This window comes from Narcine bancroftii, chromosome 12 (genome assembly GCF_036971445.1).
Source record: "Narcine bancroftii isolate sNarBan1 chromosome 12, sNarBan1.hap1, whole genome shotgun sequence".
Taxonomy (NCBI): domain Eukaryota; kingdom Metazoa; phylum Chordata; class Chondrichthyes; order Torpediniformes; family Narcinidae; genus Narcine; species Narcine bancroftii.
The window spans coordinates 80,884,675-80,912,111 of NC_091480.1; the positions used below are offsets into that span (position 1 = coordinate 80,884,675).

General features: G+C 45.6%; 2 protein-coding genes across 2 annotated transcripts; both read left to right on the top strand.

Annotated features, from left to right (window-relative positions):
• Positions 1-977: 977 nt before the first annotated feature.
• LOC138747666 (endoplasmic reticulum protein SC65-like) lies at positions 978-25,768 on the top strand. Its single transcript, XM_069907136.1, has 7 exons — positions 978-1,522; positions 12,486-12,635; positions 13,709-13,880; positions 18,582-18,710; positions 22,423-22,568; positions 23,276-23,359; positions 25,166-25,768. Exons 1-7 carry the CDS (start codon positions 1,076-1,078, stop codon positions 25,313-25,315), a joined length of 1,278 nt encoding a protein of 425 aa, XP_069763237.1. The 5' UTR covers positions 978-1,075; the 3' UTR covers positions 25,316-25,768.
• Positions 25,769-25,906: 138 nt separating this feature from the next.
• On the top strand, positions 25,907-26,704 carry LOC138747667 (eukaryotic translation initiation factor 1A, X-chromosomal). Its single transcript, XM_069907137.1, has one exon. It carries the CDS (start codon positions 25,994-25,996, stop codon positions 26,426-26,428), a length of 435 nt encoding a protein of 144 aa, XP_069763238.1. The 5' UTR covers positions 25,907-25,993; the 3' UTR covers positions 26,429-26,704.
• Positions 26,705-27,437: the final 733 nt, after the last annotated feature.

Below are 27,437 nucleotides of genomic sequence, written 5' to 3' on the forward strand. Positions count from 1 at the left end.
TAATAAATATAAAATGATGTTCTTATTCAACAAGATTAATGTCTCCCTCTGTTCTTTCCACGGTGAACGATAACAGAACCTGGAGTTTGTATAAACCCACCTCAAGCACAGGTTGCTCCACACAAAGTGGGGTCGGAGATTCCTCCATCCATTGTTTTGGTGGTTTTATTTTGTGAACTGTTCTCCGCCTCCTTTTTGTTGACAGGCGCATCTTGGAAACTCTGCTTTTCCATTGTTTTCCCAACACCAACCTCCACACAGGGTGCTGGGTGCTGCAGTGTGTCAGTACAGTGGATGGACAGACAAACCAAAGACCTCAGATGCTGAAATCGATCTGCTGGAGGAGCTCAGTGGGATGGTTGAAGTTTGGGATTGGAAGGAAAGTTTTCTCTGTATCAAAGTTTATTGTCATCTGATTGTACAAGTTCAACGTGACAAAATATCATTTTCTGGGTGCAAAAGACTCAGACATACAGGCAAACAAAACATATGTAGGACAAGCATTCATCTATACAAATAAATAAATAGATATGGTTTCATGAATACCAGAGTCTCGGATGGTTATTGAGAGCAGTTCTTTTGGTGGTTCAGAATTCTCACTGCCTGTGGGAAGAAGCTCTTCTTCAGCCTGGTGGTGCCTCTTGTATCTCTTAACCGACGGAGCAGCTGAAAGTGTGAGGGGTGGAAAGAGGTCCTCAGTGTTTTGCGCGCTCTCTTCAGACACCGATCCCGGTAAATCATGTCGATGGGTTGGGAGACTCCAGTGATCCTCTCTGCAATTCTTATGGTCCTGTGGATTGACCTCCGATCCATTTCTCTCCAGCACCGCACTGTGATGCAGCCGGCCAGGACCTGGCTATTTGATGGAACCGTACACAGGGAGATTAATTTGACTGAAATCCAACAAAAGTAAAGCATAGAAACTTCGCAAACTTCTTATGGCAGGAAGATATCAACGTGGGAGGAGAGAACAAGGGGTGGGCTTTAGGTCCCAGCTGCCTCTTCGCTGGGTTCCTGGCCGGGTCTGGCCATGTTCGCTCGGGAGCTACGTGCAGCTAGTTGGTAGCGGGGAGGAATGGAGCGGGCGAGGTGCTGCACGGTGCTGTTGTTGGGCAGCGTGATGTTGTCAGTGGCCCAGTATGAGAAGTATAGTTGGCGCAGTTTCCCGGAGGCCGAACTGGTGCCCCTGGACTCGACTTACCGCTACGCGCTGCAGCAGTTCGCGGCGGGGAACTGGCGGGAGAGCATCCGCCTCCTGGAACTCAGCGTGCGGCTGCACCGGCTATTGCGGGAGAGCCAAGCCTACTGCAGCAGCGAGTGCAAGCTGAGTGCCGGCCAGCCGCAGCCCACCTCCAACTTCAGCGAGCTGCAGGCCTTCGCTCAAATCTTGGAGCGGGCCGTGTGTCTGAAGCGCTGTAAGCGCTCGCTGCCCGTCTTCAAACTCGCCTACCCCGAGAAGGAGACTCTACAGGAGATGGAGACACGGGTTCCCTACAGGTACTTGGAGAGCGCCTACTTCCAGGTGGGAATCTTACCTCGGAACATTGGAACATTTGTGCTGTGTGACTCAATACATTTCATGTAATGGATACATTTGTTACGCCCATTCAATGGCCAGCAACCACCGTGTGCCGTCTCGCACGTTCTGAAATGTGTTTGGATTTGCTTTGGCGATGTGAATTTTGGCTTGAATGTTGGATGACTGAACGGTTTAAATAGAGTTTATTTAAACATAGAGAATTGGGTCTAAGACCAGGTTCCCTGCTTGATTCAACACTTTTCACTTCTGAAAGTTCCACTCCTTGTCTCGGAACTTTTTGAAAGACGATCTAATTCAAATTCAACCGAGCCAGCGAAGGTTTAATCTGATGAATTCAGTTCTTTAAGGTCCTGTCTCTCGCCCTCCTCCTCCTCCTCCCGTCTCGCCCTCCTCCTCCTCCCGTCTCGCCCTCCTCCTCCTCCCGTCTCGCCCTCCTCCTCCTCCCGTCTCGCCCTCCTCCTCCTCCCGTCTCGCCCTCCTCCTCCTTTCCCTCCCCCTTCTCCCGTCTCCCTCTCCTCCCGTCTCCCCCACCCCCCACCCGTCCACCCTCTCCTCCCGTCTCCCCCACCCCCCACCCGTCCACCCTCCTCCCCCACCCGTCCACCCTCTTCCTCAGGTCCCCCGCCCCTCTTCCTCCCCCTCCTCCTCCCCGCCCCCCTCCTCCCCGCCCCCCTCTTCTTTCCCCCACTCCCCCTCCTCCTCCCCGCCCCCTCTTCTTTCCCCCACTCCCCCTCCTCCTCCCCGTCCCCTCTTTCACCATTCCCCCTCCCTTCCCCCCTCCTCCTCACGTCCCCCTCTCCTGCTCCCCGCCCCCTCTCCTCTTCTCCCTCCATCCCCGTCCTCCTCCTCCCTTCCTCCCTCCCTTCTCTCTTCCTCCTTCTGGTCCTTCGCAGGTTCGCAGTGTGGCGGTTCCGTGTTGTAAGCGGATGAGATTTTTTTTCTGACGGCTGGGTTGACCATCTCACAACCCCCTCCCCGTTATTTCCAGCGAGACGATATGGAACATGCCACGTCCCCCGTTCGGCTCGGCTCCTCCCGGCCCTGGCGAGGGGCGGCTGACTGACAGCTCGCTGAATCATTACTCGCCCTGCAAAGGAACCGGCATGTCCCGCTCCGTGGTCCCGGGTACCGTGGAACCGGGCACTCCGTGTCCGTGATCCCGGCCACCGTGGAACCGGGCACTCCGTGTCCGTGATCTCGGCCACCGTGGAACCGGACACTCCGTGTCCGTGATCCCGGCCACAGTGGAACTGGGCACTCTGCGTCCGCGATCCCGGCCACCGTGGTCCCGGGCACTCCGTATCCGTGATCTCGTCCACTCAGCGACGCCGGGAGCTCCGTAATCCCGGGCAACATAGAGTTTAGGAAACTTAGGTGTTGAAAAGTCTCGTTCAAAATTGGTGAAGCGGATTTAGAATGCGGGATGAGAGAACTCGGGGCCTCGGTCGAAGGGAGGAGATTTTCCGGAGGGTCTGTTCTCAGTAGCACCGGAGCCACAGAATTGGCCAGATAGTTTGACGAAGAGGCCGATCAGTCCCCCTTGCCGCTGTTGGCTACCTTCCCCACATTTCATTTTCCGATTGTTATGTGGGCAGACAGATCTTAGGACAAAGGATCAGGCCATTCAGCCCGCCTAGATGTTTCTGAGGAGGACTTTGAGCTAATATTGATTGAATGGGCTGGTGTACAGGCTCCCCCTGATCTCATGGAATGATGGGACACGCTTGACGGGCAGAACGTTCTCAATTTCAGTTCTTTGAATGGACCCACTCATTGAATTGTCCCACTTAGTGGGAGAAGTTTAGCCACATTCTACTCACCTGGATGTATCTGGTTTGAGTTACATAGAGAGCAAGGTGAGGGGAGGAGAGGGAAACCAACCAAACGGTTGGTTCTTTCCCCAGTACCCTTACCTTCACAGTCCCAACCCAGGAAGAGCTAATATATCAGAGGGAGATGCTTATTGTTAGCAAGGCCATACAATGTGGGTGGGGGCTTGCGAGGGCAGTGATACTGAACTCATCAGTTGGAGCATCAGGAAAATGACAACTTCACCCTTGGATCTTAAAAGAAGTGACTGAGATTTAGGGTGCTGCTTTAACTTTGACAAATCTAGTTAGAGTTGGCGAATATACCATAAGAATGGAAAATATGACACATGATTCCTGTTATTTCAAAAAGGGAGACAAAAAGTACAGGCCAGTTAGCCGGTCACTAAGAAACCCATAAGGTATTACTAAAGACATGAGTGTACAAGGCACTTAGAGGAGGACATTGGAATCAGCTCATTACTGTGAAAGGAAAATCAGGCTAGGACAATTTATTGGAGCTCTTCGAGGATGCAATGTGTGATAATAAATACTTAGATTTCCAGAAGGCAGCTGATGAGGTGCTGTAATAATTATGCCACCTATGAGGGTACAAAAATACATAGCAAAACCACAAAATACAAGACACCGATTTAATTTTAGTCAACCAGTGCTACCCCTGGTTAATAACAGGATCTCATTTGAAGGTTCAAATGAAAACAGTGCAATATGTAAGGCATATTCTTGCATACAAATTTGATAGGCTTAGATTTTACATATGGTATCATTCCCTTCTAAAGACAAGGAAATAGTTTGACATCAACCATATATGCACATGTACGTCATAATTAAAAGATATCCTTGCATACAAAATTAACAATAGTCTGGAAAAGTAGCTCCCAATATATGTCGATATCTGTTCTCTGCCAGCCCAGGGTCAGTGTCAAGGGGCATCCATGGGCATTGCACCCCCCCCCAAGTGAGGTGCTGTGCCCCCCCCAAGTGAGGTGCTGTGCCCCCCCATATGGTTGCGGCCATCACTCGCAGCCAGACTCACCCCCAACCTCTCTGGCATCCAGCTTGAATCATACTAGCGACTCTCCACCCGCCCCAGGCTGCGTCACTAGCGGGCATCAAGTGGCTAATGATGCTTGATGCCATTAAAAGCAGCAGTGTCAGCACCCACACCAGAGGGGCAGATGATGGTTACAGACCCCCCCAATGAGTGAGTTTATGAGCTTTGCACCATGCCCCCCCCCCCCCCACTACAATGTTCATTCTGGCACCTACCAGCCTGAAACCTGGTCTTTAATTAACATTATTTCACATTAATATTGTCATTAAAGTTAACAATGGAGAGTGAGACCTGGACAGAAACAATATTAAGTCAGGACTAGGCTGGCATTGTTAGAGTCACTGGGTGCCTTTGACAATTCAAATTGCATCTGACGGGTTGTGAAAGCTGGACAGCTGTCTTTGTGTTGGAAGCTTTTTATGAATGGGCTTTCCTATTCGACTGAATGGAACTAGCCATTTAGTACTAGTGTGTTATAGGCTAATATAGCATCTGTGAGGCTACTTGAATGTTTCTTTGCCCAGGTACCCAGGAAATGGCTGAAGGCATTAATTCAGATAGCTTTGCTTAAGCAGATGATGGTGTTAATTGGCTTGTCTGGAATCTGGTGTTATTTTTTCTCTCTCTGGTCCCAGCTCAGAGCTGGTGACATGTTTTAATACAAATAAATCTAATGTTTTTCTCGTAATGTCTGGACATCATAAAAATGCAAACTTTAACAGCGCCACATCGAAGGTTATTGTGGAAAGTGAAAATAAGCAGTGTTCAAAGTAACATATTAGGGTTGGCTAATGAGAAACAAGAGGCACCAAAGGTTGTCTCCTGGCTAGCAAGATGTAATGAGTTGTGTGCCACAGGGATTGTTGCTGGAGCCTTAACATCTTACAATTCCTATTAATGGCTCAGATGAGGACATCTAGGTTTGGTTGATGAAATGACACAAGGAAAGAGGGCTAAGTTGTGAAGAGGAGGAGTGCATAAAGGGATATGGATAGGTTAATGGATGGGCAAAGATCTGTCAAATTGGATGTAATAATTGAGAACTTGTCCACTTTGACAGGAAAATAAAAGAGAGGGATATCTAAATGGAGAAACTGTAGATGATGGTGAGTTTATTGTCATACACATTATACCATGTACACATACACTGACATTCTTACTTGCTGCAGCTGAACTGGTAACTTTATGTCAAAAAAAACCTCATCAATTAAAAACAACACAATGAATAGTTAATTTTATCAAAAAGTCAATGAACACACAAGATTGATAAATAATAAATATTTGCAGTTATTCTCATGCAAAAAACAATGTCTGGTGCACAGAGTGATCTGGGTGACCTGAAACCAGAATAGAAAAAGGTCATTAGCTAACAATATTGTTTCTTATTAAAATATTTTTATTGAGCTTAATATTTAAGCTTACGTACAGAGCTTTAGAAAAGAAAGCATATAATAAGTCATTTGTATACATGTAAGGACACAAAAAAGATGAAACTAAGTCAAGAATTCCTTAATAAACGTAAGCAATCATTTGAATTGATCAACACAACAGTTTACTGATTTAAGCCTAATTTTAAAAAGTGAAAAAAAACCCCAAAAACTACATCTAGTTTACCCCCTCCCTCTAATCAAGGTTACCTTCTATAATCAATAAAAACAAAAACATGGACCCAATGGTGGCCCGCAGTGAATTTCCGGAGCGCACGATAATTCTTAGTTCTTCCAATTATAATAAAATTCTAAGAATGGGCCCCACAACTTTATATATTAAAACTTTCAATCTTTAATATTATATCTAATTTTCTTTAAATTTAAATAGAACATTGCATCATGTATGAGGAGGCTGTAGCAGCGGCTACACTGCTAACTGAAGGATCGCACAACCAAACGGGTTGAGTTCAGTGAGCAAAAACTGATTTATTGCAGGCTGCCTGCTGGTCTTGTACTCCCAGCTCGGACCTGGCTGAGAACCGCACTGGGGGGCCCCAACGTCACTGGGGCGTCACGTGGATTCCCAAGTGCGGGCTTCTGAGCCCAGAGCCAAGGTCGGGAGGAAACCCCCAACGGCGCCATTTTGGCCGGCTGCCCCACCGCGTGCGTGACAAGCAGGGCCAGTTCGCCTGCCTAATGGCGTACCGCCACAAGGGGATGAATCATCTTTCCATTTCAGTAAGATTGATCGTCTGACTATCAACATGGTAAAAGCTGAAAAGTTCTCCTGAGATGCAGACATAGGTTTATCTGGGCAACTAACAATATTGTTGATTGCTGGGGGAACTGAAAAGAAAATGGGGAGATTATGTTTGTTGGACAGGGCATTGGTGAGACAGTATCAGGACTATTAGTGCCTTTGTGAATGGCAAGATGTTACTGCATTGCAAACAGTTCCCAGATAGGTTTATCAGACTGAAGGGGGCAGGAAAAGTTATAGCCTGTAGTTAGTTCAAAGTACAGATTTATTGTTAGAATATATACATGACATCATATACGTCCCTGGGATACTTTTCCCTGTGGTGCAAGCAGAATTACCACTTATTGGTAGAGAAAAAACAAACTGTACTCAAGAAAAGAAACATATACAAGAGTTATAAATATAAATATGAAGGAAGTGCAAGCAAATTGCAATACAGAAAATAAGTATTCAATAATAAATCCAGTGCACAAGTTAGAGTCCTTAAATGAGTCTCTGATTGAGTTTGTTGTGGAGGAGTCTGATGATGGATGGGGAGCAGCTGTTCCTGAACCTGGTGGTGCGAGTCTTGTGGCACCGATACCTCTTTCCTGATGGCAGCAGCGAGAATAAGGTGTGAGCTGGGTGGTGTGGATCCTGGGTGATTGCTGCTGCTCTCCGACGGCAGTGTTCCCTGTAGATGTTCTCTTTGCTGCTGAGTGAAACAAATCAAAATTGTCAGTGCTGACTACTGGTTGGATGTGGAGAGCTTCCTCTTGTGGGAGACTCTAGGACCAAGGATCATCATTGGAAAAATAAGGTGAGTTGCTTATTTATGGCAGGAATGACCCAAGCTTGTTTTAATTCAGAGGTTGTGAGTGTTTGGAGCTCTTTGGTCTAAGGGAGCAGGAACCAAATCCTCCTTTGTAAGGTAGAGAGGCAGAAGAATACTGATAAACAGGGAATGAATCAGAATTTATTGTCATGAACAAGTCACGAGATTCAGTGTTTTGCAGGGCCAGCACCAAGGGGGGGGGGGGCATCTGTGGGCATTTCCCCCTTAAATGAGGTGCTTTTCCCCCCTCATATGGTCTCAGCCATCCCTGGCCATCAGACCAATCCCACTCCCTCCCATGTCAGTAGCATCTAGGTTTTTTTTTAAAAAATATATTTTTCACACGATGAACCATATTGACCAAAATACACATAAACATTTCCCTCTTGAATATACACAGTGTCATTTTCTCCCCTTTTTCCCCCTTCCCTTCCCTCCCTCCTTCCCTCTCCCCTCCCCACCCACTAAACATTCAACATATACAATACATGAAACCCATTAAACAATGTCATCACACAATGAAAATAAACGAGAAAATTGTATCATCTACTTTTACACACTGGGTCAGTTCATTTAGTCTTCTTCTCATTCTGTTATTTTAGGGGGTGGAGGTCCGTGGTAGGACCTCTCTGTTGTGATCCATGCACGGTTCCCAAATTTGTTTGAATACTGTGATGTTATTTCTTAAATTATATATTGTTTTTTCCAGTGGAATACATTTATTCATTTCTATGTACCATTGCTGTACTGTCAGGCTCTCTTCTGATTTCCAGGTTAACATAATACATTTTTTTGCTACAGCTAAGACTATCATAATAAATCTTTTTTGTGGTCCATCCAAATCGAGGCCGTTCTTCTTATATTACTTAGAAGAAAGATCTCTGTATTTTTTGTGATTTTATTTAATACCTGATTTAGATCTTCGCAAAACTTTTCCACTTTCTCGCATGTCCAAATTGCATGTACTGTTGTTCCCGTTTCCTTCTTACAGCGAAAACATCTATCTGATACTGTTGGGTCCCATTTATTTAACTTTTGGGGCCTGTGTAACCAATTATATTGTATCATGCGTAACCTCGTGTTTATTGTATTTCTCATCGTTCCGGAGCATAGCTTTTCCCATGTTTCATTCTTTATCTTTATGTTTAGATCTTGTCCCACTTTTGTTTGGGTTTACAGCTTATTTGATCGTTCTCTTTCTCTTGCAGTTTGATATACGTGTTTGTTATAAATCTTTTAATTATCATTGTGTCTGTAATCACATATTCAAAGCTGCTTCCTTCTGGTAACCTCAGCCTGCTTCCCAATTTGTCCTTCAAGTAGGTTTTCATTTGGTGGTATGCAACCATTATACCGTGAGTTATATCATATTTGTACTTCATTTGTTCAAAAGATAATAAATTATTTCCCGAAAAACAATTTTCTATTCTTTTGATCCCTTTTCTCTCCCATTCTCTAAAGAAAAGGTTATCTATTGTGAAAGGGATTAGTTGATTTTGCGTCAATATTCATTTTGGTTTTTTTTCCTTTCTACATGTTCTTCCAAATGTTGAGCAGATGGTGCAGTACTGGTGAATTCCTATGTTGCACCAGCTTTTCATCCTACTTATATAGTATATGGTTAGGTACCTTCTCCCCTATTTTATCTGGTCCAATCTGTTTTTTCCCTTGTTTGATAAAAATCTGATAGTTATCTTAATTGTGCTGTTCTATAATAATTCTTAAAGTTTGGTAGCTGTAAGCCCCCTTGTTTGTACCATTCTGTTAATTTATCTAGCGCTATCCTCTGTTTCCCCCCTTTCCATAAGAATTTCCTTATCATTTTCTTTAGCTCATTGAAGAATTTTTCTGTTAGGTGAATTGGTAACGATTGAAATAGGTATTGTATCCTTGGGAAGATATTCATTTTAATGCAATTTACCCTTCCTATCAGTGTTAGTGATAAATCTTTCCAATGTTCTAAGTCATATTGTAATTTCTTCATTAATGGCTGATAATTTAATTTGTATAGATGGCCTAGATTATTATCTAGTTGAATACCTAGGTATCGGATTGCTTGTGTTTGCCATTTAAATGGTGATTCTTTCTTAAACTTTGTGAAATCTGCATTATTCATTGGCATCGCTTCACTTTTATTTGGGTTGATCTTGTACTGCGATATTTCTCCATATTCCTTCAATTTCTTATGTAATTCTTTATTGATAATTCTGGTTCTGTTAAGTATACTATGACACCATCTGCAAATAGACTGATTTTATATTCCTTCTCTTTTATTTTTATCCCTCTTATTTTATTTTCTGTTCTTATCAGTTCTGCCAAGGGTTCTATAGCTAACACGAACAGTGAGGGAGATAGTGGACATCCCTGCCTAGTTGACCTGCTTAATTTAAATTAGTTTGATATATATTCATTTACTGTCACCTTCACCAATGGTCCCTTATATAATGCTTTAATCCAATTAATATATTTCTCTGGTAGGTTGAACCTCTGTAGTACTTTGAATAAATAATTCCATTCTACTCTGTCAGAGGCTTTCTCTGCATCTAAGGTAACCGCCACTGTTGGCGTCTTGTTTCCTTGTTCTGCATGGATGAAGTTAATGAACTTACAGATATTGTCCGTTGTTCGTATTTTCTTAATAAAGCCAGTTTGATCTAGTTTTACTATTTTTGGTACACAGACGGCCAATCTGTTTGCTAATAGTTTAGCTATTATCTTATAATCTGAGTTGAGTAGAGATATTGGTCTATACGATGCTGGTGTTAGATCTTTCCCCATCGTTGGTATTACTGTAATTATTGCTGTTTTGCATGAATCTGGCATGTTTTGTGTTTCTTCAATCTGGTTCATTACTTCCAGGAGAGGAGGAATTAATAAGTTTTTAAATGTTTTATAGAATTCTATTGGGAGTCCGTCCTCTCCTGGCGTTTTATTGTTCGGTAGTTTTTTTAATATATCCTGTATTTCCTCTATTTCAAATGATTTTATCAATTTGTTTTGCTCCTCCTTGGAATTTTGTTAGTTCAATTTTAGCTAGAAACTCATCTATTTTGTCTTCTTTCCCTTCGTTCTCAGTTCGATATAATTGCTCGTAGAATTCCTTGAAGTTTTCATTGATCTCCGTTGGGTTATATGTAATTTGTTTGTCCTTTTTCCTTGATGCCAATAATTTTTGTTTTAAGCTACCAAGCTAGTATTTTGTGCGTTTTTTCTCCTAGCTCATAATACTTCTGCTTTGTCTTCATTATGTTCTTCTCCACCTTGTACGTTTGTAGTGTTTTGTATTTTATTTTTTGTTCGCCAATTCTCTTCTTTTTGTTGTATCTTCCCTTGTTGCTAGTTCTTTTTCTGTACTTACTATCTCCCTTTCCAGCTGTTCTATTTCCTGATTGTAGTCCTTCATCTTAGTTACATAACTTATTATCTGCCCTCTGATTAAAGCTTTCATTGCATCCCATAATATAAATTTATCTTTCACTGATTCCGTATTTATTTCAAAGTACATTTTAATTTGGCGCTCAATGAATTCTCTAAAATCCTGTCTTTTAAGTAGCATGGAGTTTAATCTCCATCTATACATTCTTGGTGGGGTGTCCTCCAGCTCTATTGCTAATAACAGGGGTGAATGATCTGATAACAATCTAGCTTTATATTCCATTTTCCTAACTCTCCCTTGGATGTGGGCTGACAACAGGAGCAGGTCAATCCTTGAGTATTTTTTATGTCTACTCGAATAATATGAGTATTCTTTCTCCTTTGGGTGTTGTCTCCTCCATATATCCAAAAGTTGCATTTCCTACATTGATCTAACCATAAATTTGGTTACTTTGTTCTTTCTGCTAGTCTTTTGTCCAGTTTTATTCATCTTTGAGTCCAAATTAAAGTTAAAATCCTCTCCTATCAGTATATTCCCCTGCGTATCTACAATCTTCAAAAAGATATCTTGGATAAATTTTTGATCCTCTTCATTAGGTGCATATACATTGAGCAAATTCCAAAATTCTGAATATATCTGACACTTTATCATTACATACCTCCCTGCTGGATCTATTATTTCCTCCTCTATTTTGATTGGTACATTTTTATTGATTAATATAGCTACTCCTCTGGCTTTTGAATGATATGATGCTGCCGTTACGTGCCCTACCCAGTCTCTCCTTAATTTCTTGTGTTCCACTTCAGTTAGATGTGTTTCCTGCACGAATTCTATATCAATTTTTTCTTTCTTCAGTAAATTTAATAGCCTCTTCCTTTTGATTTGGTTATGTATTCCATTAATATTTATAGTCATATAGTTCAACATATCCATTTCATACTTTGTTTACCTCTCATTTCTGCTTCCTCACCACCACCTTTCCCCCATATCCATTTCTGTTTTCTTTTAGTAGCATCTAGGTTGATGCACGGTCGCGACTCTCCACCCACCTCCGGCTGCATCACTGGCATGTGTCAAGCATCAATAGCGTCTAGTGACACTTGACGCAATAAAAGGATCACCCTTGAGTAGTGGATGGTGTTAATGACAGGCAGGTCCCTGTCAGAAGCCCTCCTTCCCCCCCACATCCCAGTCGAGGTAGGTCCCTGCCAGCTCCTCCCTACCTAGCTGTCTCACCCATCGACAGGTAGGTCCCTGCTAGTCATGCCCCAGCTTAATGAACCCCCCTCTAAATTGCTAATGCTCCCCCCTCCCCCAAACATACATTCTGGTGTTTTGAGCCAGCTTCACTGGTCTTGGGCCCTGGGATGATTGATGCCCTTTTGAAGCAGGTGAGAACCTCCAACTGCAGCAATGAGGGGTTGAAAATATCTGTGAACACTCTGGCTAGTTGGTTGACACAGATTTTCAGTGCCCTGCCAGGTACCCGGTCAGGGCCTGACGCCTGAAAGATGGGTAGTCAGGAATGTGGAGATGAGTTTGAAACCAGATCAGACACAATACTGAGCATGGAGCAAGCCAGATGGAACTTTCTCCTCATTCCCACGTTGGTTTGTCTTAACTGCGTGCCACGCCGAGCATCAGAACCTCTCCTGTGTGCTAACCTGTTACATCTTCCTCAGCTCCACTACCTGGAGAAGTCCATTGCTGCTGCGCACACTTTCCTGCAGAAGAATCCCAAAGATGCAGCAATGCAGAAGAAGATGAATTATTACAAGACCATCCCGGACATCGAAACCTACCTGGTGGACGTGGAAGCACGGGAACATGAGGTGAGACTGGGTGGGAAATGTCCATGCTGAGCAGGGTGTGGGGCATCCATTGAGGAGTGCTGCTGGTGAGCTCCCTCCTCTCTGGGGAATGGACCTCATGCTCCTAGTCATCAGGGATCTCACGTTCCCAGAAAGCCCCCTACCTCCTGGAATCACAGTATACCCAGGTCCCAAAGGGCTGAATCCCAGTATCCCATCCTTCCCAGACTCTGAATCCCATAAATAAAAGAGGAAATGCTGGAATTCCTTGGCAGTGCTGCCCATGGGTTAAAGTCAAGGATCAGGGATGTGCATTCTGTCAAGAGGTTGCAGAGGAGATTTACAAGGAACTTGTGAAACACGAAAGTCTGCAGACGCTGTGAGTGTTGGAAAAACACAGAAATGCTGGAGGAACTCAGCCGGTCTCACAGTGTCCATAGGATGGAAAGATGTATAACCAATGTTTGGGCTTGAGCCTGTCTTTAAGGTATGAGTAAAAAGCAGACAGGTGCCTGAACTTAAAGGCTGGGGAAAAAGGAAAGAAAGGGCATGGGGAGGAGCACAGACCAACAGACAATAATTGGACATCAACAGGAGGACAGGAGAAGAAAGGTGAGAATTGATTGGGGAGGGAGTGGCTCTGTGAATGCAGAGCTGGAGAAAGGAGAGAGCGAGAAAGAGTGATAGATAGCGAGAGAGAAAAGGAGAAATAGGGATAGAATATGGGGGAGGGCAGGTTAATGGAAACCCGAGAAGTAAATGTTAATGCTGCCCAGTTGGAGGGTGCCCAGATAGAATATGTGGGGTTGTTTTGCAGAGACTGCAAGTTACACAATTAAAAGAACACACTCACTCATTCTTCAGCACAAAAATGGCATAAACTTTCTTAAACCAAGCCTGCTGTTGATCCATGGAGATGTTGGAGATCTAATGTGAAACTGAGAATGCTGGACGTGTTCTGCTCAGGCAGGTCTGTGGTGACAAATGTTTGGGAATCCTGTGGTTTCTCTTGGGCAAGCAATGATATGTGGGAAGGTGGGAGGTGATGCGAACCAAGAAGGAATGTTGACCCTCTGCTCTCTGACTCCTGACAGGTGTTGTTTCTAAAGGCAGTGAAGGCTTATAACAGCGGGAACTTCCGCAGCAGCATTCGTGACATGGAGCATACACTTCCCGAATATTACAAAGCACATCAGGAGTGTATCAATGGCTGTGAGGATTCGTGTGATGTTACAGACTTCAAGGACTTTTACCCATCGGTGGCAGGTCAGTTACACCCTGGACTAAGGTCTTTAGACCTTTAGCTGGGCTTCTCTGAGCTCAGATCCTTTCACACCAGGAATGCCAGCCTTCTGAGCCTGTGGTGTGTTGATTCCGCCTACGTTATAATGGATGCACTAATTTTTTTTTTTTTTTTCACACCATAAATCACATTAGCCATGATATACACTTTTTCTTTTTCACACATATACAGTGATAATGGATGCACTAATGAAGCTAGAATACACCATGAGTGGTGGGGTCTTAGGTTCTTTTAAGGAACCAGGCGATGGGGTGGGGTGGGGGGAGGGGTTCCTTGGAATAGGAGCCCATAAGTCATTGAAGGTAGAAGTAAAACATGAAAGTCTGCAGGCATCGTGGTTGGAGTCAAAAAATCAAAGCTGGAGAAACTCAGCAGGTCAAACAATGCAGTTTATAGAGCAAAGATAAAGATACAGAACCCACGTAGGGAGGCACCCCAACGAAATGGCGGGGGGGAGGGACAGTCCCACAGGCAGGTATTAGGTGGATAAGGGAGGGAGGGCTCACCAGCAAAGAGGAAGGAGGGATAGGTCTGTGAAGGGAGAGGGAATGTGAAGTGCCAGTTGATGAAGTAGACAAAGATGATGTGGTCAAACAATAATCATGGCTTTTATTAGCAGAAACTCATGGTACAATAATGAACGACAATAGGTGCATATACAGTTATACCCAAGGGGAGTGTCCTTAACAAATGCACAGCCAATGTTAGTACAGCAAGGCTCACCAGAGGGGAGACAGGCAGCTTGGCAGGCATTCACCACAGAATGGTGAGGAGAGCTAGAGGAAAGAAGACGGAGGGATGGGAAGGGAGGGAGAATGGAGAGCAGGCTGGCAGAAACAGAGAAGTCATCGTTCATGCCATCTGGTTGGAGATGGCAGATGGAATATTAGGTGTTGTTCCTCCAACTTACAGATGGTCTTGACAGTTCATGAGGCCATGGACAGACATGTCAACATAGAAGTGAGGCGCAGAATTGAAATGGATGCCACTGGGAGATCCCTGTCACTGATGCAGACAGTGAAGGTGCTCGGCGAAGCGATCTCCCAGTCTGCGTCCAGTCTGTCCGATGTAGAGAAGGCCACAACGGGAGCACTGAATGCAATACATCACTTCCACAGTTACACAAGTGTTGCTTCACTTGGAAGGACTGTTTGGGGCCCCGAATGATGATGAGGGAGGAGGTGTGTGGACAAGTGTGGCACTTCCCGCAACTGCAGGGGAAGGTGGCAAGGGGGTGATTTTTGGGAAGAGAGGAGTGGGCGAAGGAGTCACAGAGGGAGCGGTCCTTTTGGAGTGAAGAGGAGAGGGGATGATGTGTCTGGTGATGGGATCAGTTGCAGGTGGGCAGAAATTACAGAGGAAAATGAATTGGAAGTGGAGGCTGGTAGTTAAGGACAGGGGAATCCTGTGATCATTACATCTGGGGGCAGGGCAGATGAGGGAAATGGAGATGTGGGTAAGGGGGGTGGTGGAGGGAAAGCCATAGTTTTGGAAGAAGGAGGGCATTTTGGATGATTTGGACTGGATGAGCTCATCGTGGGAACAGGTGCAATATTCATTGAATGTGGTCTGGTCACAAAGTTATGGGGAAGATGTGGTAGCTCTGGGGAGGTTGTGGAAGTGATTCTCTAGGATTTAGAGTAGTTCCGTTACAAGGAACAATAAGAGACAGGGTCTGTCTTAAGCAGAGGAGGTTCAGAGTGGACATAAAAAGATGAAGGGTTGAAATGCTACAACCTTTCCCAATATCAGAGAAAGATTAAAACTAAAAGACCCAGATTTAGAGGGGGTCTGAGTTGGGGGAGGGGGGTCTTTCTTAACCAGAGTAGTGAGTATCTGCAAATCACTGCCAGAGAGAATTGTTGAACATCACTTAAAGAATTGTCCAGTCTGAGACTGCTACAGACTGTATGGGGAGATGGGATTAGTGGAGAAAAAGGCCCAGTGGTCAGTGAGGGACCTGTTTCCATTCTGTACAATCCATGATTCTATTTGCAGCAACTTCCATATCTCCAGGTATATGTTCTCCTGCTCCTTTTTGTTACCAGCAACATACTTGAGGACAGCAAGGCTTTCATAGTGGTTAGCGCTAGTGATTGGGACTGGGGATCGAATCTCGCGCTGTCTGTAAAGAGTTTGTACGTCCTCTCAGTGTCTGCGTGGGATTTCCCCGGGGGCTCTGGTTTCCTCCCACCGTTCAAAATGGACTGAGGGGGGGGGGGCTTTAGGTTAATTGGGTGTAAATTGGGCGGCGTGGGCCAAAAAGGTCTGTAACTGTGATGAACGTCACAGATTTGTCCTTCATGTCACAATGTAATCAAGGGTCCGTCTTGGTGGAACAAGACATCAGCGATGTAACCCAGGGTGTTGCATTGAGGCTGCACTACACTTTTCACACGCTGACTCCGGTTACATCCTCATCTCATGACGGGACCTTGTGGCACCAACCATCCAGCTCTGAGTTATTGATCTTGGGAATGTTTAGTCCAACCTTGAAGGGTGGATATTAGATTCCAAGTTAACCTGAGCCAACATCCCTTATCAGAGGAAGATTAAAACAAGAGGACACAGATTTAGGGATGAAGAAATTCAGAGGGGAGGGGGAGAAACCTTTTGCACCCATGGAGTGGTGAGCACCAACAAATCACTGCCAGAGAGAATTGTTGAACATCATTTGTCTCGACCAAGAGTGCTGCAGGCCGAGTGGGGAGGTGGAATTAGTAGAGAAAGATGTGAGTTGACCAGGCAGGTGAGTAATCAAGCGGACAAGTGGCACAGACTCTGCTGCAGTCAGTGGTCATTCAAATCTGTCGCCCTTGCTGCTCAGTCTCCCGACGTGACTTTCACTGCATCTGTAAATAACTGAGAGGCCATGATCTAGTCTGGTGATGACTTTTTTTGCACTAACTTCAACCGTGATTATTATTTATCTCTCCTTTCATATTTATTATCTCTTGTCAGTCTCGGGGTGGTTTGGGGTCATTTAATTGCATCACCTCACTGAGCACCTTGACTCCGTGGGTATCATCTACTGTCTCCAGTGCTCCCATTGTGGCCTTCTCTACGTCAGAGAGAGTGGGCACAGACTGGGAGATCGCTTCACTGAGCACCTTCGCTCTGTCCACACCAGTGACGGAGATCTCCCAGTGGCCAATTCCGCACCCCACCCCCCGCGCTGACATGTCTGTCCATGGCCTCGTGCACTGCCCCACCAAGACCACCCGTAAGTTGGAGGAGCAACACTTAATTTTCCAACTGGGCACTCTCCCACTGGATGCCAATTCTCCAGTTTCTGCTAGCCCACTCTCCATTCTCCCACCCTTCCCTTTCCCTCTGTCTTCTTTCCTCCAGCTCTCCAAACCTTTCCCTCTTCATTCACAGAACCACCCCCCCATCTCCCTGTTTGCTGGTGTTCTATCCCTCCCTCATCCACCTATTACCTCCTGCCTTTGGGACTGTGCTCCTACCCCCATCCTTTCCCCTTCCCCACCATTTTGTTCGGATGGCTGTTGACATTTTCTCATACCTTGATGAAGGGCTCAAGCCCGAAACATTGGTTAGGTATCTTTATCTTTGCTACATAAAGTGCACTATCTGAACTGCCGAGTTTCCCAGCATTGTGTTTTTTGATTTAATTTATACTATTGTGGTTGGTTTATTTTCTGTACCTGTGAGGCTGCAGCAAATTTTAAAAAATGGTGCGTCCGCCTGTTATTCTTGTGTATCTGGCAACAACCTTTCACCATCATCAAAGTGTCCAAACACAAAAATAGACCCAGTAGAATTCTGTCTACTTTTCCAAGGAGACAGCAAAGTGGTCTTCATTAATACAAAAGCCACAGATTCTGTGTTCCCCTTCCAGGAGTAACACAGAGCAAGCAGCACCAAACCTGGTTACTGTAACTCAACCCTGTCTCTCACAAGGTTTCAACCCCTGGATGTCACAGGGTTGTGGATTCTGTGAATTCCAAGCTGAACTGTTCCAAAAACTGAATGCAAAATGTCTGAATTTGGTAATCGATTTCTCCATGTGACAGTAACATCATGGATGAGGTGAGTCCCAATTCTTGGAAACCACATGACTCTCAGTTTTATTTCCACCAAAATTTGGTTCCTTTTTCAAAACCATCCCATATCCATAAAAGTCTCTGACCTCATCTCTGTTCAAGAGGCTTAAGTGGGTTTGGTTAAAAGCAGGTGGTTTTCTTCAGCAGTTCTTGAATAATTAAGACCCACTTGAAATCCATTAGCTCTCCTTGTCCAAGATACATTGACTCCCAGAATAAACACTCTTCTCTGAAAACAATGGTTCTCTATAAATGCGCGTGACATGTGTGTGACCCTGTACCAACCCACAGCTAACTTACTAAGAGTACAGATATATTTTAACTCTATAATTTATATTACTAAGACAATTTTATAAAAGAAATATAGTTTAACATTAAAGATTAACATAAATCAGTTACACTACAATCACGTCTGCATCTTTCAAGTTTCTCTCCCTCTCATTTGGCCAGCCTGTATCCTATTCTCCTGTGAGAGGTCCTTGGCGATACAGGTTCCTTGCACCCCCCCCCACCCCCCCGCCACCCACCCAAGTACTTTTGGCCCTCCTGGAGGTTTGCTTCAGGGTGTGCTCAAAATCTACCATTCTCTGTTTGCAGAACATTACGTGGAAACACTGAAGTGCAAGGTGAAGTGTGACCAGAATTTAACTCCCAATGTTGGTGGTTTCTTTGTGGAGAAATTTGTTGCCACCATGTACCATTACCTGCAGTTCGCATACTACAAACGTGAGTACAACTGCTCGCATGTGGAACCACACCAACATGCTTGACTTCAGTTCACTCTATGCTGCACCCTCCTTTGACTTCAGAAGAATGGGGGGGGGTTAAACCTCATAGAAGCATTTTGACTGTTGAAAGGCTTGGATAGAGTAGATTTGGCAAAGTTGTTTCACATGGAAGGGGAGTCAAGGACAAGGGGGTACAATTTCAGTATTGAAGGGTGCCCATTTAAAGCACAGATGAGGAGGAATTTCTTTAACCAGAGGGTGGGCAATCTCTGGAATTTGCTACTATGAGCAACAGTGGAGGCCAGATCATTGGGTGCATTTAAGGCAGAGATTGATAGATATCTCAATAGTCAGGTTATCAAAGATTATGGGGAGAAAGCAGGGGAGGGGGAGAATGGATCAGCTCATGATGAAATGGTGGAGAGATGGGCCAAATAGTCTTCTTCTGCTCCTATATCTTATAGTTTTGTGTTGTACTTTTCTGCTGTCTCCAGCCCTGACCACAACACCGTGCACACGACTACTCTTGTCTCTCACCCGTGGGCACAGTTCTACTGTGAAGCTGAGGAATTACACTTCCATCTCTTCCATTTAAATGGACAGTGCCAACTCTTCGGAGTTTGGCACAGGCACTCCAGGCCTTGGCAATCAGTCACCTCCAAACAAGTGGTGGGGAGCATGCAGTGAATGGTGATGATCTAGTTGTTCGAGTGGGCTGAAAATCTAGAGATTAACCTACAACCAGTCAGAATATTTTGGAGGATCAAGGCCCAAGATCATTCTGAGACTCAAAGTGAAAGGTGAAATGGAATATAGTTCAGCTGTTATCCAGCAACATGACCATGATGCTACAAGTTCGTTTATTATTGGCATACAATTGTAAAGAGCAACTGGACGGAATGGCATTCTTCAGTCCTCGCTGTAAAAACAGGCAAACACACAGCACACATATTTACAAGAGATTTTATATACCGTACATATATAAAATTAAATAGGTATTGCTAAATAATAGAAGATTCTCGGAGGGATTTTATGAGCAGTTCATCAGTCGTTCAGCGGTGTCACTGCCTGAGGGAAGAAGCTGTTTCTCAGCCTGGTGGTTCTGGGTCTGGCTCTTCTCTATCTCTTTCCTGATGGGAGTCACTGGAAGATGCCATGTGGAGGGTGTTAGGGGTCCTTAACTATTTTGCAAGTCCTCTTCAGACAATAATCCTGGTAGTTTATGGGGTTGGGGGTGGGGGGGGAGATCCCAGTGATCTCTCTGCCGGTGTTGTGGTCCTGTGGATTGACCTCCAATTCATTTCTCTGTAGCAACTGTGCCCACACTGTGATTCAACCAGCCAGGATGCTCTCGATAGAGCTCCTGTAAAAGGTGACGTGATGGTGGTTGGTAGCCTTGGGTGCTGCAGTCTTCTCAGGAAGTGCAGTTGCTGTTGTGCCTTCCTGACAAGTGAGGAAATGTGTGTCCACGATAGATAATTTACCATCCTCACTCCAGCTAGTCTGGCCTCCAAATGTGTCCTGTCTCTCTAACACTTTGAACGCTTGACTGTCCTCAAGGACTCACGTTTTTATCATCCATAGTGGGTGGGACCCCCTCTTGAGGGCAATTAAAGATCAGCAATAAAAGCTGCCTGATACTGATTCCACCTCTAGGCTGGATGTGGGATGGGACAATACAACTCCATACCAACTACTCTGCCTCAGTCCATAGGTCAGCGCAGTGGCCAACTTCAGCTCCAGAGACCCAGTTCAATCCTGAGAGTTGACTGCATGGGCTTGCCCTAGTTGTCCGATTGTCTCACATGCTCCAGAGCTGTGTTGGTTGGTTAAATTGGCTGCATTTTGGTGCTCCTTTGCAGTGTGGGGCGGCCCAGTCGTCATAGCAGTTAGCACGGAGCTAGTACAGTGCCAGCAACCCAGGTTCAAATCCGCCATTATCTGTAAGGAGTTTATGCATTTTCCCCATGTCTGTGTGGGTTTCCTCCAGGTGCTCCGGATTCTGTCCACCCTTCAAAAATGTACAGTGGTTGTAGGTTAATTGGGTGGCACGGACTGGTAGGGCCTGTTACCATGCTGTATGTCTAAATTTTAATGGAAATAAAGAATCAGAGACTTGTTGATGGGCGTGTGTGAGAGCAAATTGCAGGAAAAATAAGCAGAAGGAGAATGGGCCCAATGGGCTTGTGCTGTGGGGATCCAGAGTGGACTTAATGGGCTGAATGGCAACCCCTTCTGTAATGAGTTAAAGCAGGGCTTCCCAAATCTTTTTGCTGTGGAACCATTTTGGGGATCATTGGAAATTGCAGAATCCTATGGTTACAAACCAGAAGTAGAATGGCGTCAACTTCTGGTTTGAGCATGGCTGAGTCTAATTTAAATTAAATTATTTTTCTTAAACAGTCAGCAATCTGAGGGAATGCTTTCAAAATCCCATTTCTTCAGAATTTGATTATTCCAACTGAATATTAACCAAATTGCAAATACAAATTTTACCGACCTCCCAGAGCCCCAAATGCCCACCATTACCGACCTTCCAGAAGTGGGTTTCTAACCTGTCCCCCACAGGCCGGATCTCCCAACACCTCTGATACGGGTATCCACCCTGGCCCGGCTGCCCGCAGGTGGATCTCCTGATGCCTCCGACGTGGGTTTGCATCCAGGCCCCTGCTGCCAATAGGCTGAGCTTCCAGCACCTCCATCACTAACCCCCCCCATCCCGAGAGGGGGGGGTGGGGGGTGGTTTGGGAGGAAAGGGGGGGGGAGAAAAAGTCACTGTATATGTGTGAAAAAGAAATAGTGTATACCATGGCTAATGTGATTTATGGTGTGAAAAATAAAAAATTTAAAATAAAAAAAAAACTAACCCCCCGCATCCCCACCGACCAGGTGCTGGTTCCAATCCTGACCAACACCATTTTGGCACCCACACAGACTATCACCAATCCCCACCCCAAACTCAGTGAGAAGGAGGGAGGGAGCGAGAGGAGGGGAAGGATGGAATGAGCAGGGTGGGGGAGTGAGCGAGCAAGTGGTTGAGGGGGAGGAAACAAGCGAGTGAACGTAGAGGGGAGAAGGAGCGAGTGAGAGAGAGGGAGGGAGTAAATGGGGGGGGGGGCGAGGGAACCAGCTTAAATTTTAAAAATGCGGCCAGCCTCGCACCAAAAGAAATCCAAGTCCCATTGGTTGAAAATGGCGTCTTGAATCGTGGCATCTGCGTTGATGTGTGCACTGCTGACATCAGGCCTTAAGATGCCATTTTGTTTTGTTAGCGTTGAGGTGACTGTTTAGAAACACAGGTAAAAAGTAATCTAAGTTCAATAAAAAGCCATCACAAGTTTTAGTTGTTACTACCCATTTCTTCTGTGGAACCCAATTTTGGAGAAGCTGCTTTAAAGAATCAAGGCTTGGATTAGCCATGGTCACACTGGATGGTGGAGTAGAATTGAGGAACTGAACGGCCTGCTTACCAGACTCCACAGCAGTTGGACAAGGTCTTCCCCAGGACTCAGCAGTTGTAGCCATTGAATGCACAAAGCCTCGCACTCTGTGGCAATTACCTCTGAACATTAATCCCAGCATCATCCTTAGGAACACACGGGGATGTGCAGGGAAGCACTAATTCTGATGGAGGTGAGACAGAGTCACACTGCACCAGATACAACCAATGGGAAGGCAGTGCAGGGATCTGATGGTGCCTTGTTTCACAGTGAACGATATTAAGAACGCAGTGTCCTGTGTGGCCACGTACATGCTCTTCGACCCACACGATGACATCATGCAGCAAAACGTGGTGTACTACCGCTTCTATCGGGAGAAGTGGGGGCTGCAGGAGGAGGATTTCCGACCTCGCCCCGTGAGTACAAGGGGTTCTCTGCTCATTGCCCCATCGCACTGCGTCCATCCAACCAAGTCGTGATCACTACTGGGGCCGGAAGTGTTGGCAAACTCGCCCAAGGCAACATCAAGGCTCTGCGATGGGTGGGATGTAGTGCAATTGGGGGAGGGTGGGATGTGGGGTCAAAGGGAGGGGTGGGATGCAGGGTCCGGAGGGAGGGGGGTCAAGGAAGGGCGGTAGGAGGGAGGAGGTTGAGCAAGGGCAGTCTGAGGGAGGAGGTGGAGGAGGGGCAGTCAGAGGGAGAAGAATGAGGAGGGACGGTTGGGGGAAAGGGGTCGAGGAAGGGCAGTCAGGGGGAGGGGATGAGGAGAGGCGGTAGGAGGGATGGGACAGTTGAGGGGAGCAGGTGGGGGTTGCATTATCCCGATGAACTGGGCTCTCAGGTAAATCCATCAGAACCAACAGCAGAGCAAATTGAATTGTTTCTGATCACCTCTATAGAGTTGCAGGGAAAAGCTTTGTTTAGTGTACTATCCAACGAGTCAACCTATCCTTGAGTACAACAGGGAGTTCATTTGCGACATTAGGAGGAGAGCAAGATTTCACTAATGGGAGATCTGCTGAATAACCTGGGGTCAGGGATGGTTTATAAGAGCAGTCTTTGCCTCGAGTTTTTATGTTTTGGAGGTTGCTCATTTGTAACTGACCTCTCCGCTTGCTCCCAGGAAGCCCAGCTCTACTACAACCTGACCCGGCTCCAGATGGAGTTACTGGACTTTGCGGACAACTTTCTACAGCCTGATGATGAGGTGAGATTGGTGGACGGAGGTTTGCCCACTGGGCAATGAGGAGGGCACCCACCCCTCGTTCAGTGACCCACCATGTCCACGTGCCCATGAAATGCTCCTGCAGGCATATGCGACTGAGCCGTGGAGACGGGTTCAACCCTGCCCTGCTGGCACTGACTTCAATCCACGTCCTTGGGTGAATTCGTGCTTCCCACCAACTTCATGAGCATCTTTACCCTGTCGTTAACCCTTTGGTCTCCAGTCATTATCAACTTTTCATAATATATACTCCAGACTTGGTCCATAGGCAAACTACAGTATAAAGCTGCTGTTTGGGTCTAAAACCAGTCCTGGAAAATGGGAACACAGAGTGTATGTGCTTGTTAATAATCCCTGAAAACCGGGACACGGAGTCCATAGGGTTAAGCTTCCACCATCTGGTCTGGACTTGCTCCCTGCAAGGATTAGTTCCTGCACATCTAACATCTTGATTCAGTTGCTCCTTTCGGGGGAAAACTGAGGTTTGTTAACCTGATGAAGCACATGAACCACAGATTCAAGATTCCTTATAGTCATGAAATAATACAGAAAATGTAATATTATATGGAATTTCCTTCTGCTTGCTGTAAGGCAGTCAAAGAGTGGCCATTAGCATTGCCCAGTGCCCCTTACAGTACGAGGAAAAAGAGAGTGCTTTCAGAGTCACTGAGTGTCTGTGAATTCCCCTCCAGTGCTCCCGCAGCCTCTGTAGCTGCACAGACCCCTGTTTGATCCATCAGCAACCCGAGCTCCCGATCCAAACCTCTAACACAACCATGAAATCTTCAGTGCCCGCGGCCCTTTGGGAGCCCTTCTTGCCCTCAGCGTCCTCTCAACTCCTGGCTCCTATGCCTGGTTCCCATGAGCCAATTTCCAGCTGCCTGCAGCTCATGTGGGTCATCCCCCCCAACCTCGTTGCTGAACACCAGCATCCTATGTGGATCCCTCAGCCAAATCAGCTGCCGAGGTCACCATTCTGTAGGGTTGTCTCCCAACCTTCTCCTTCTCAGTTTTGGGGGGGTGGGGGTGGACTAGGATTCTCCTCATTTCTGGTGCCCCGTACCCCCTTGTGGCTTCTGGTAAGCACAGGCACTGCCATCTTGTGCACAGACCCCACGGTTGCAGGATTTTAATTAAAAACACCATCGGCTCCTTTAACAGGCCTCTTAAAGCCTGTACGGAGCTGCAGGCAATATGGTTGGACATTTGGACCCAGCGGAGAAGCACTGTGTCTCCGCTTCCTGCTCACCCAGGTCCACACCAGCAGCAAGGCAGTCTGACAGTGTTGCCATTTTATAAAACCAGAATGCTGAAATCTTGAGCAAGTAGCGGGTCAAACTGCTTCTGCAGAGAGAGAAATGGTCAGTGAGCATTCCGGGTTGGGGCCCTTTATCCCATTATGTATTATTGCTTCCTTGCCCACACCTTGCAGATGAGGTGTTAAATGGAGGCTCCGTCCGGTCACTCATTGTAGATCCGGGGAGTTTTCGAATACCCTGTGACCAACGTTTATCTCTCAACCAACCAAGTTATTAACACAATGCTGTTTATGCTGTGCACAACTGGCTGCCATATTAATTCTGTTACACATTTAAAAATAAACCAGATTAATTAGCTGTCAGGTGCTTTAGGATTTTCCATCAGGGTGAAAGATGTTGTGGAGAATGAAATTGTCTCTTGCCAGCTAGTCAGTTCACATTTTCTATAAGCAGAGTGCCCCGTGTCTCTGCCACTGAAGTGGAGTTTGAAGGTTGCTCCATGATGCCTTATTCCAAATGTTGTTGACAGATGGAGATGATGGATGAGCCAGCTCCTGGAGGACAGGATGAAATATCGGACGTGGAGTTCGAGGGGTTAGGGGATTACGAGGAGTCCATCCTTGCAGACTGGTGGCAAGTTCCGAAGCAGAAGGGAGATCTGGATGAAGCATCTGACTAGCTGTGGACCGGCCAGTGAGCCTGAAACCTTGGACACTGCTGGTGTGATCAGCAAGCTTGGTGTAACGGCCAAAGATCAAGTTGAGAGAAAATGTGCATCTTTTAATGTGTCTGTAATCTTCCCAGGGACAGATGAGATGAGAGAGTGAGCCTGATGCCCTGGAGTTGGAAGAGAATGGTAATGATCCAACTAAGCCTTGCCACACCGGATCCTTGCTGTCCTACAACTGCCCACATCTCCCACAATACAACACCCGGCTATTGCAAGATGCAGCATTTTCTAAGTGACATCTCCCCAGTTTTAGAACTGATAACTGATTCCACTTTTCCTAACTCTTTCTCTGTTTCCTTCCACCCAGTCTATTCCACATCATGCCCAATGTCCAGTGAAGAAGATGGGAAAAGCCAGATACCTCATCCCCTGCTGAGTCTCATTCTCTGTGCTGAGGAAGAGCTGAGGACCTGGCCTAGGGAATCCCCACCCCTTCCCGAGATTCACCCAGAGTTGAGGAGACGTGCTATTGAAGCTCAGGCTGGTTGGAGACAATGAGTGTCTTCCCACCATCTCCTAAAGGCTCAGAAGCAATCTTTAACTCAGGAGTCAGTCAACCCTCAAGAGTGATGGCATCGGCACGGGGAGGAGCGGCCGGAGCGAGCTCGCAGCCAGAGGCCCGGAGCCATGCCCAAGAATAAAGGTAAGGGAGGTAAGAACAGGCGACGAGGTAAAAATGAAAATGAGTCTGAGAAACGTGAGCTGGTCTTCAAAGAGGATGGCCAAGAATATGCCCAGGTGATTAAGATGCTGGGAAATGGACGATTGGAAGCAATGTGTTTTGACGGTGCAAAGAGGCTTTGCCATATTCGAGGGAAGCTGAGAAAGAAGGTTTGGATAAATACATCGGACATTATATTGGTTGGATTGAGAGATTATCAAGATAACAAGGCTGATGTCATCTTGAAATACAATGCAGATGAAGCCAGAAGTTTGAAAGCATATGGTGAACTTCCTGAACATGCCAAAATTAATGAAACTGATACGTTTGGGCCTGGGGATGATGATGAAATCCAGTTTGATGATATTGGGGATGACGATGAAGATATTGATGATATCTAGATTGGGATTGAATTTGGATTCCAACATTGTACCAAGCTTCCTTTTGGAAGTGAATTTCTTTTTTGGATTTGACATGAGCAGTTTGTGTCGACGAGTTGACTTGTTAATGCCTAATGTATCTTGCATTCATTCTGCATCAATTTGTTTAAAAAAAAACCCTATGTTTTAGTGTATTTATATTCTTCAGTTAAAAGTGGGGGAAAAAGGATATGGTGTGAAAAGTTTGTTAGGAAATGCAATCCTCTCCAATAAAATGTCAAATCACAAAAAAAAAGAAAAAAAAGAGTGATGCCATCTAGAGCAAAAATGGAGGAAGAGTGGGTCAACACCAGGTACAAAGGGAAGTGGACAGATGATGTTACAGGTCAAGATCATTCATGTGGACTGGTTCAGATCAAGTGAAGAGTCTCAACCCACTGTCCATTTTCCTCCACGGTTGATGATTGACCTGATGTCTCTCCAGTCGCTTGATCTTTGCCGAGCTAAACCCTCAAGTTACATTAAAGATTGTTGGTTCATTTTGAAAATCACAATAGAACTGATCAGAGAACTGCTGGATTTCCATAAAACCCCTTGGATTCACTCAGGGAAAGGACGAGCTATCCTAGTGCAGCCTGGATCACATGTTAACTTTGGTCCAAGAAAATGGAGTTCCAAGGATGAGCAATAAACACAGGTTTTGTCAGCAAGACCACATCCCAAAGTTTTCTGACAGGGTCAGGATGATGGGTGTGATCCAAACTGTAAAAGTGACCAGATGCTGCCATTAATCGGTGGCACTTCTATTTGTTCGGTGATGGTCAGTGGTGGCTTTATTCACTTTTGTTTGATGTTATTGTCCCTGACCAGAACTTATTGGCCTAAAAGTGGGGGGTGGAGGGGGATGAGATGAGCAGGTCACAGACCAATTTCCTGAACTGCTGCAGAGTTTCTGGTGAAGCTGGGTCCATGGTGCTATTGAGATGGAGTCCAGGATTTGGAGCCAGAGGTGAAGAACAAGCCATCAATT

Coding starts and splice junctions, on each gene's coding strand:
- LOC138747666 (XM_069907136.1), top strand. CDS start 1,076: ATGGAGCGGGCGAGGTGCTGCACGGTGCTGTTGTTGGGCAGCGTGATG. Junction 12,636..13,708: donor TGGAAGCACGGGAACATGAG/GTGAGACTGGGT, acceptor GACTCCTGACAG/GTGTTGTTTCTAAAGGCAGT. Junction 18,711..22,422: donor GCAGTTCGCATACTACAAAC/GTGAGTACAACT, acceptor CTTGTTTCACAG/TGAACGATATTAAGAACGCA.
- LOC138747667 (XM_069907137.1), top strand. CDS start 25,994: ATGCCCAAGAATAAAGGTAAGGGAGGTAAGAACAGGCGACGAGGTAAA.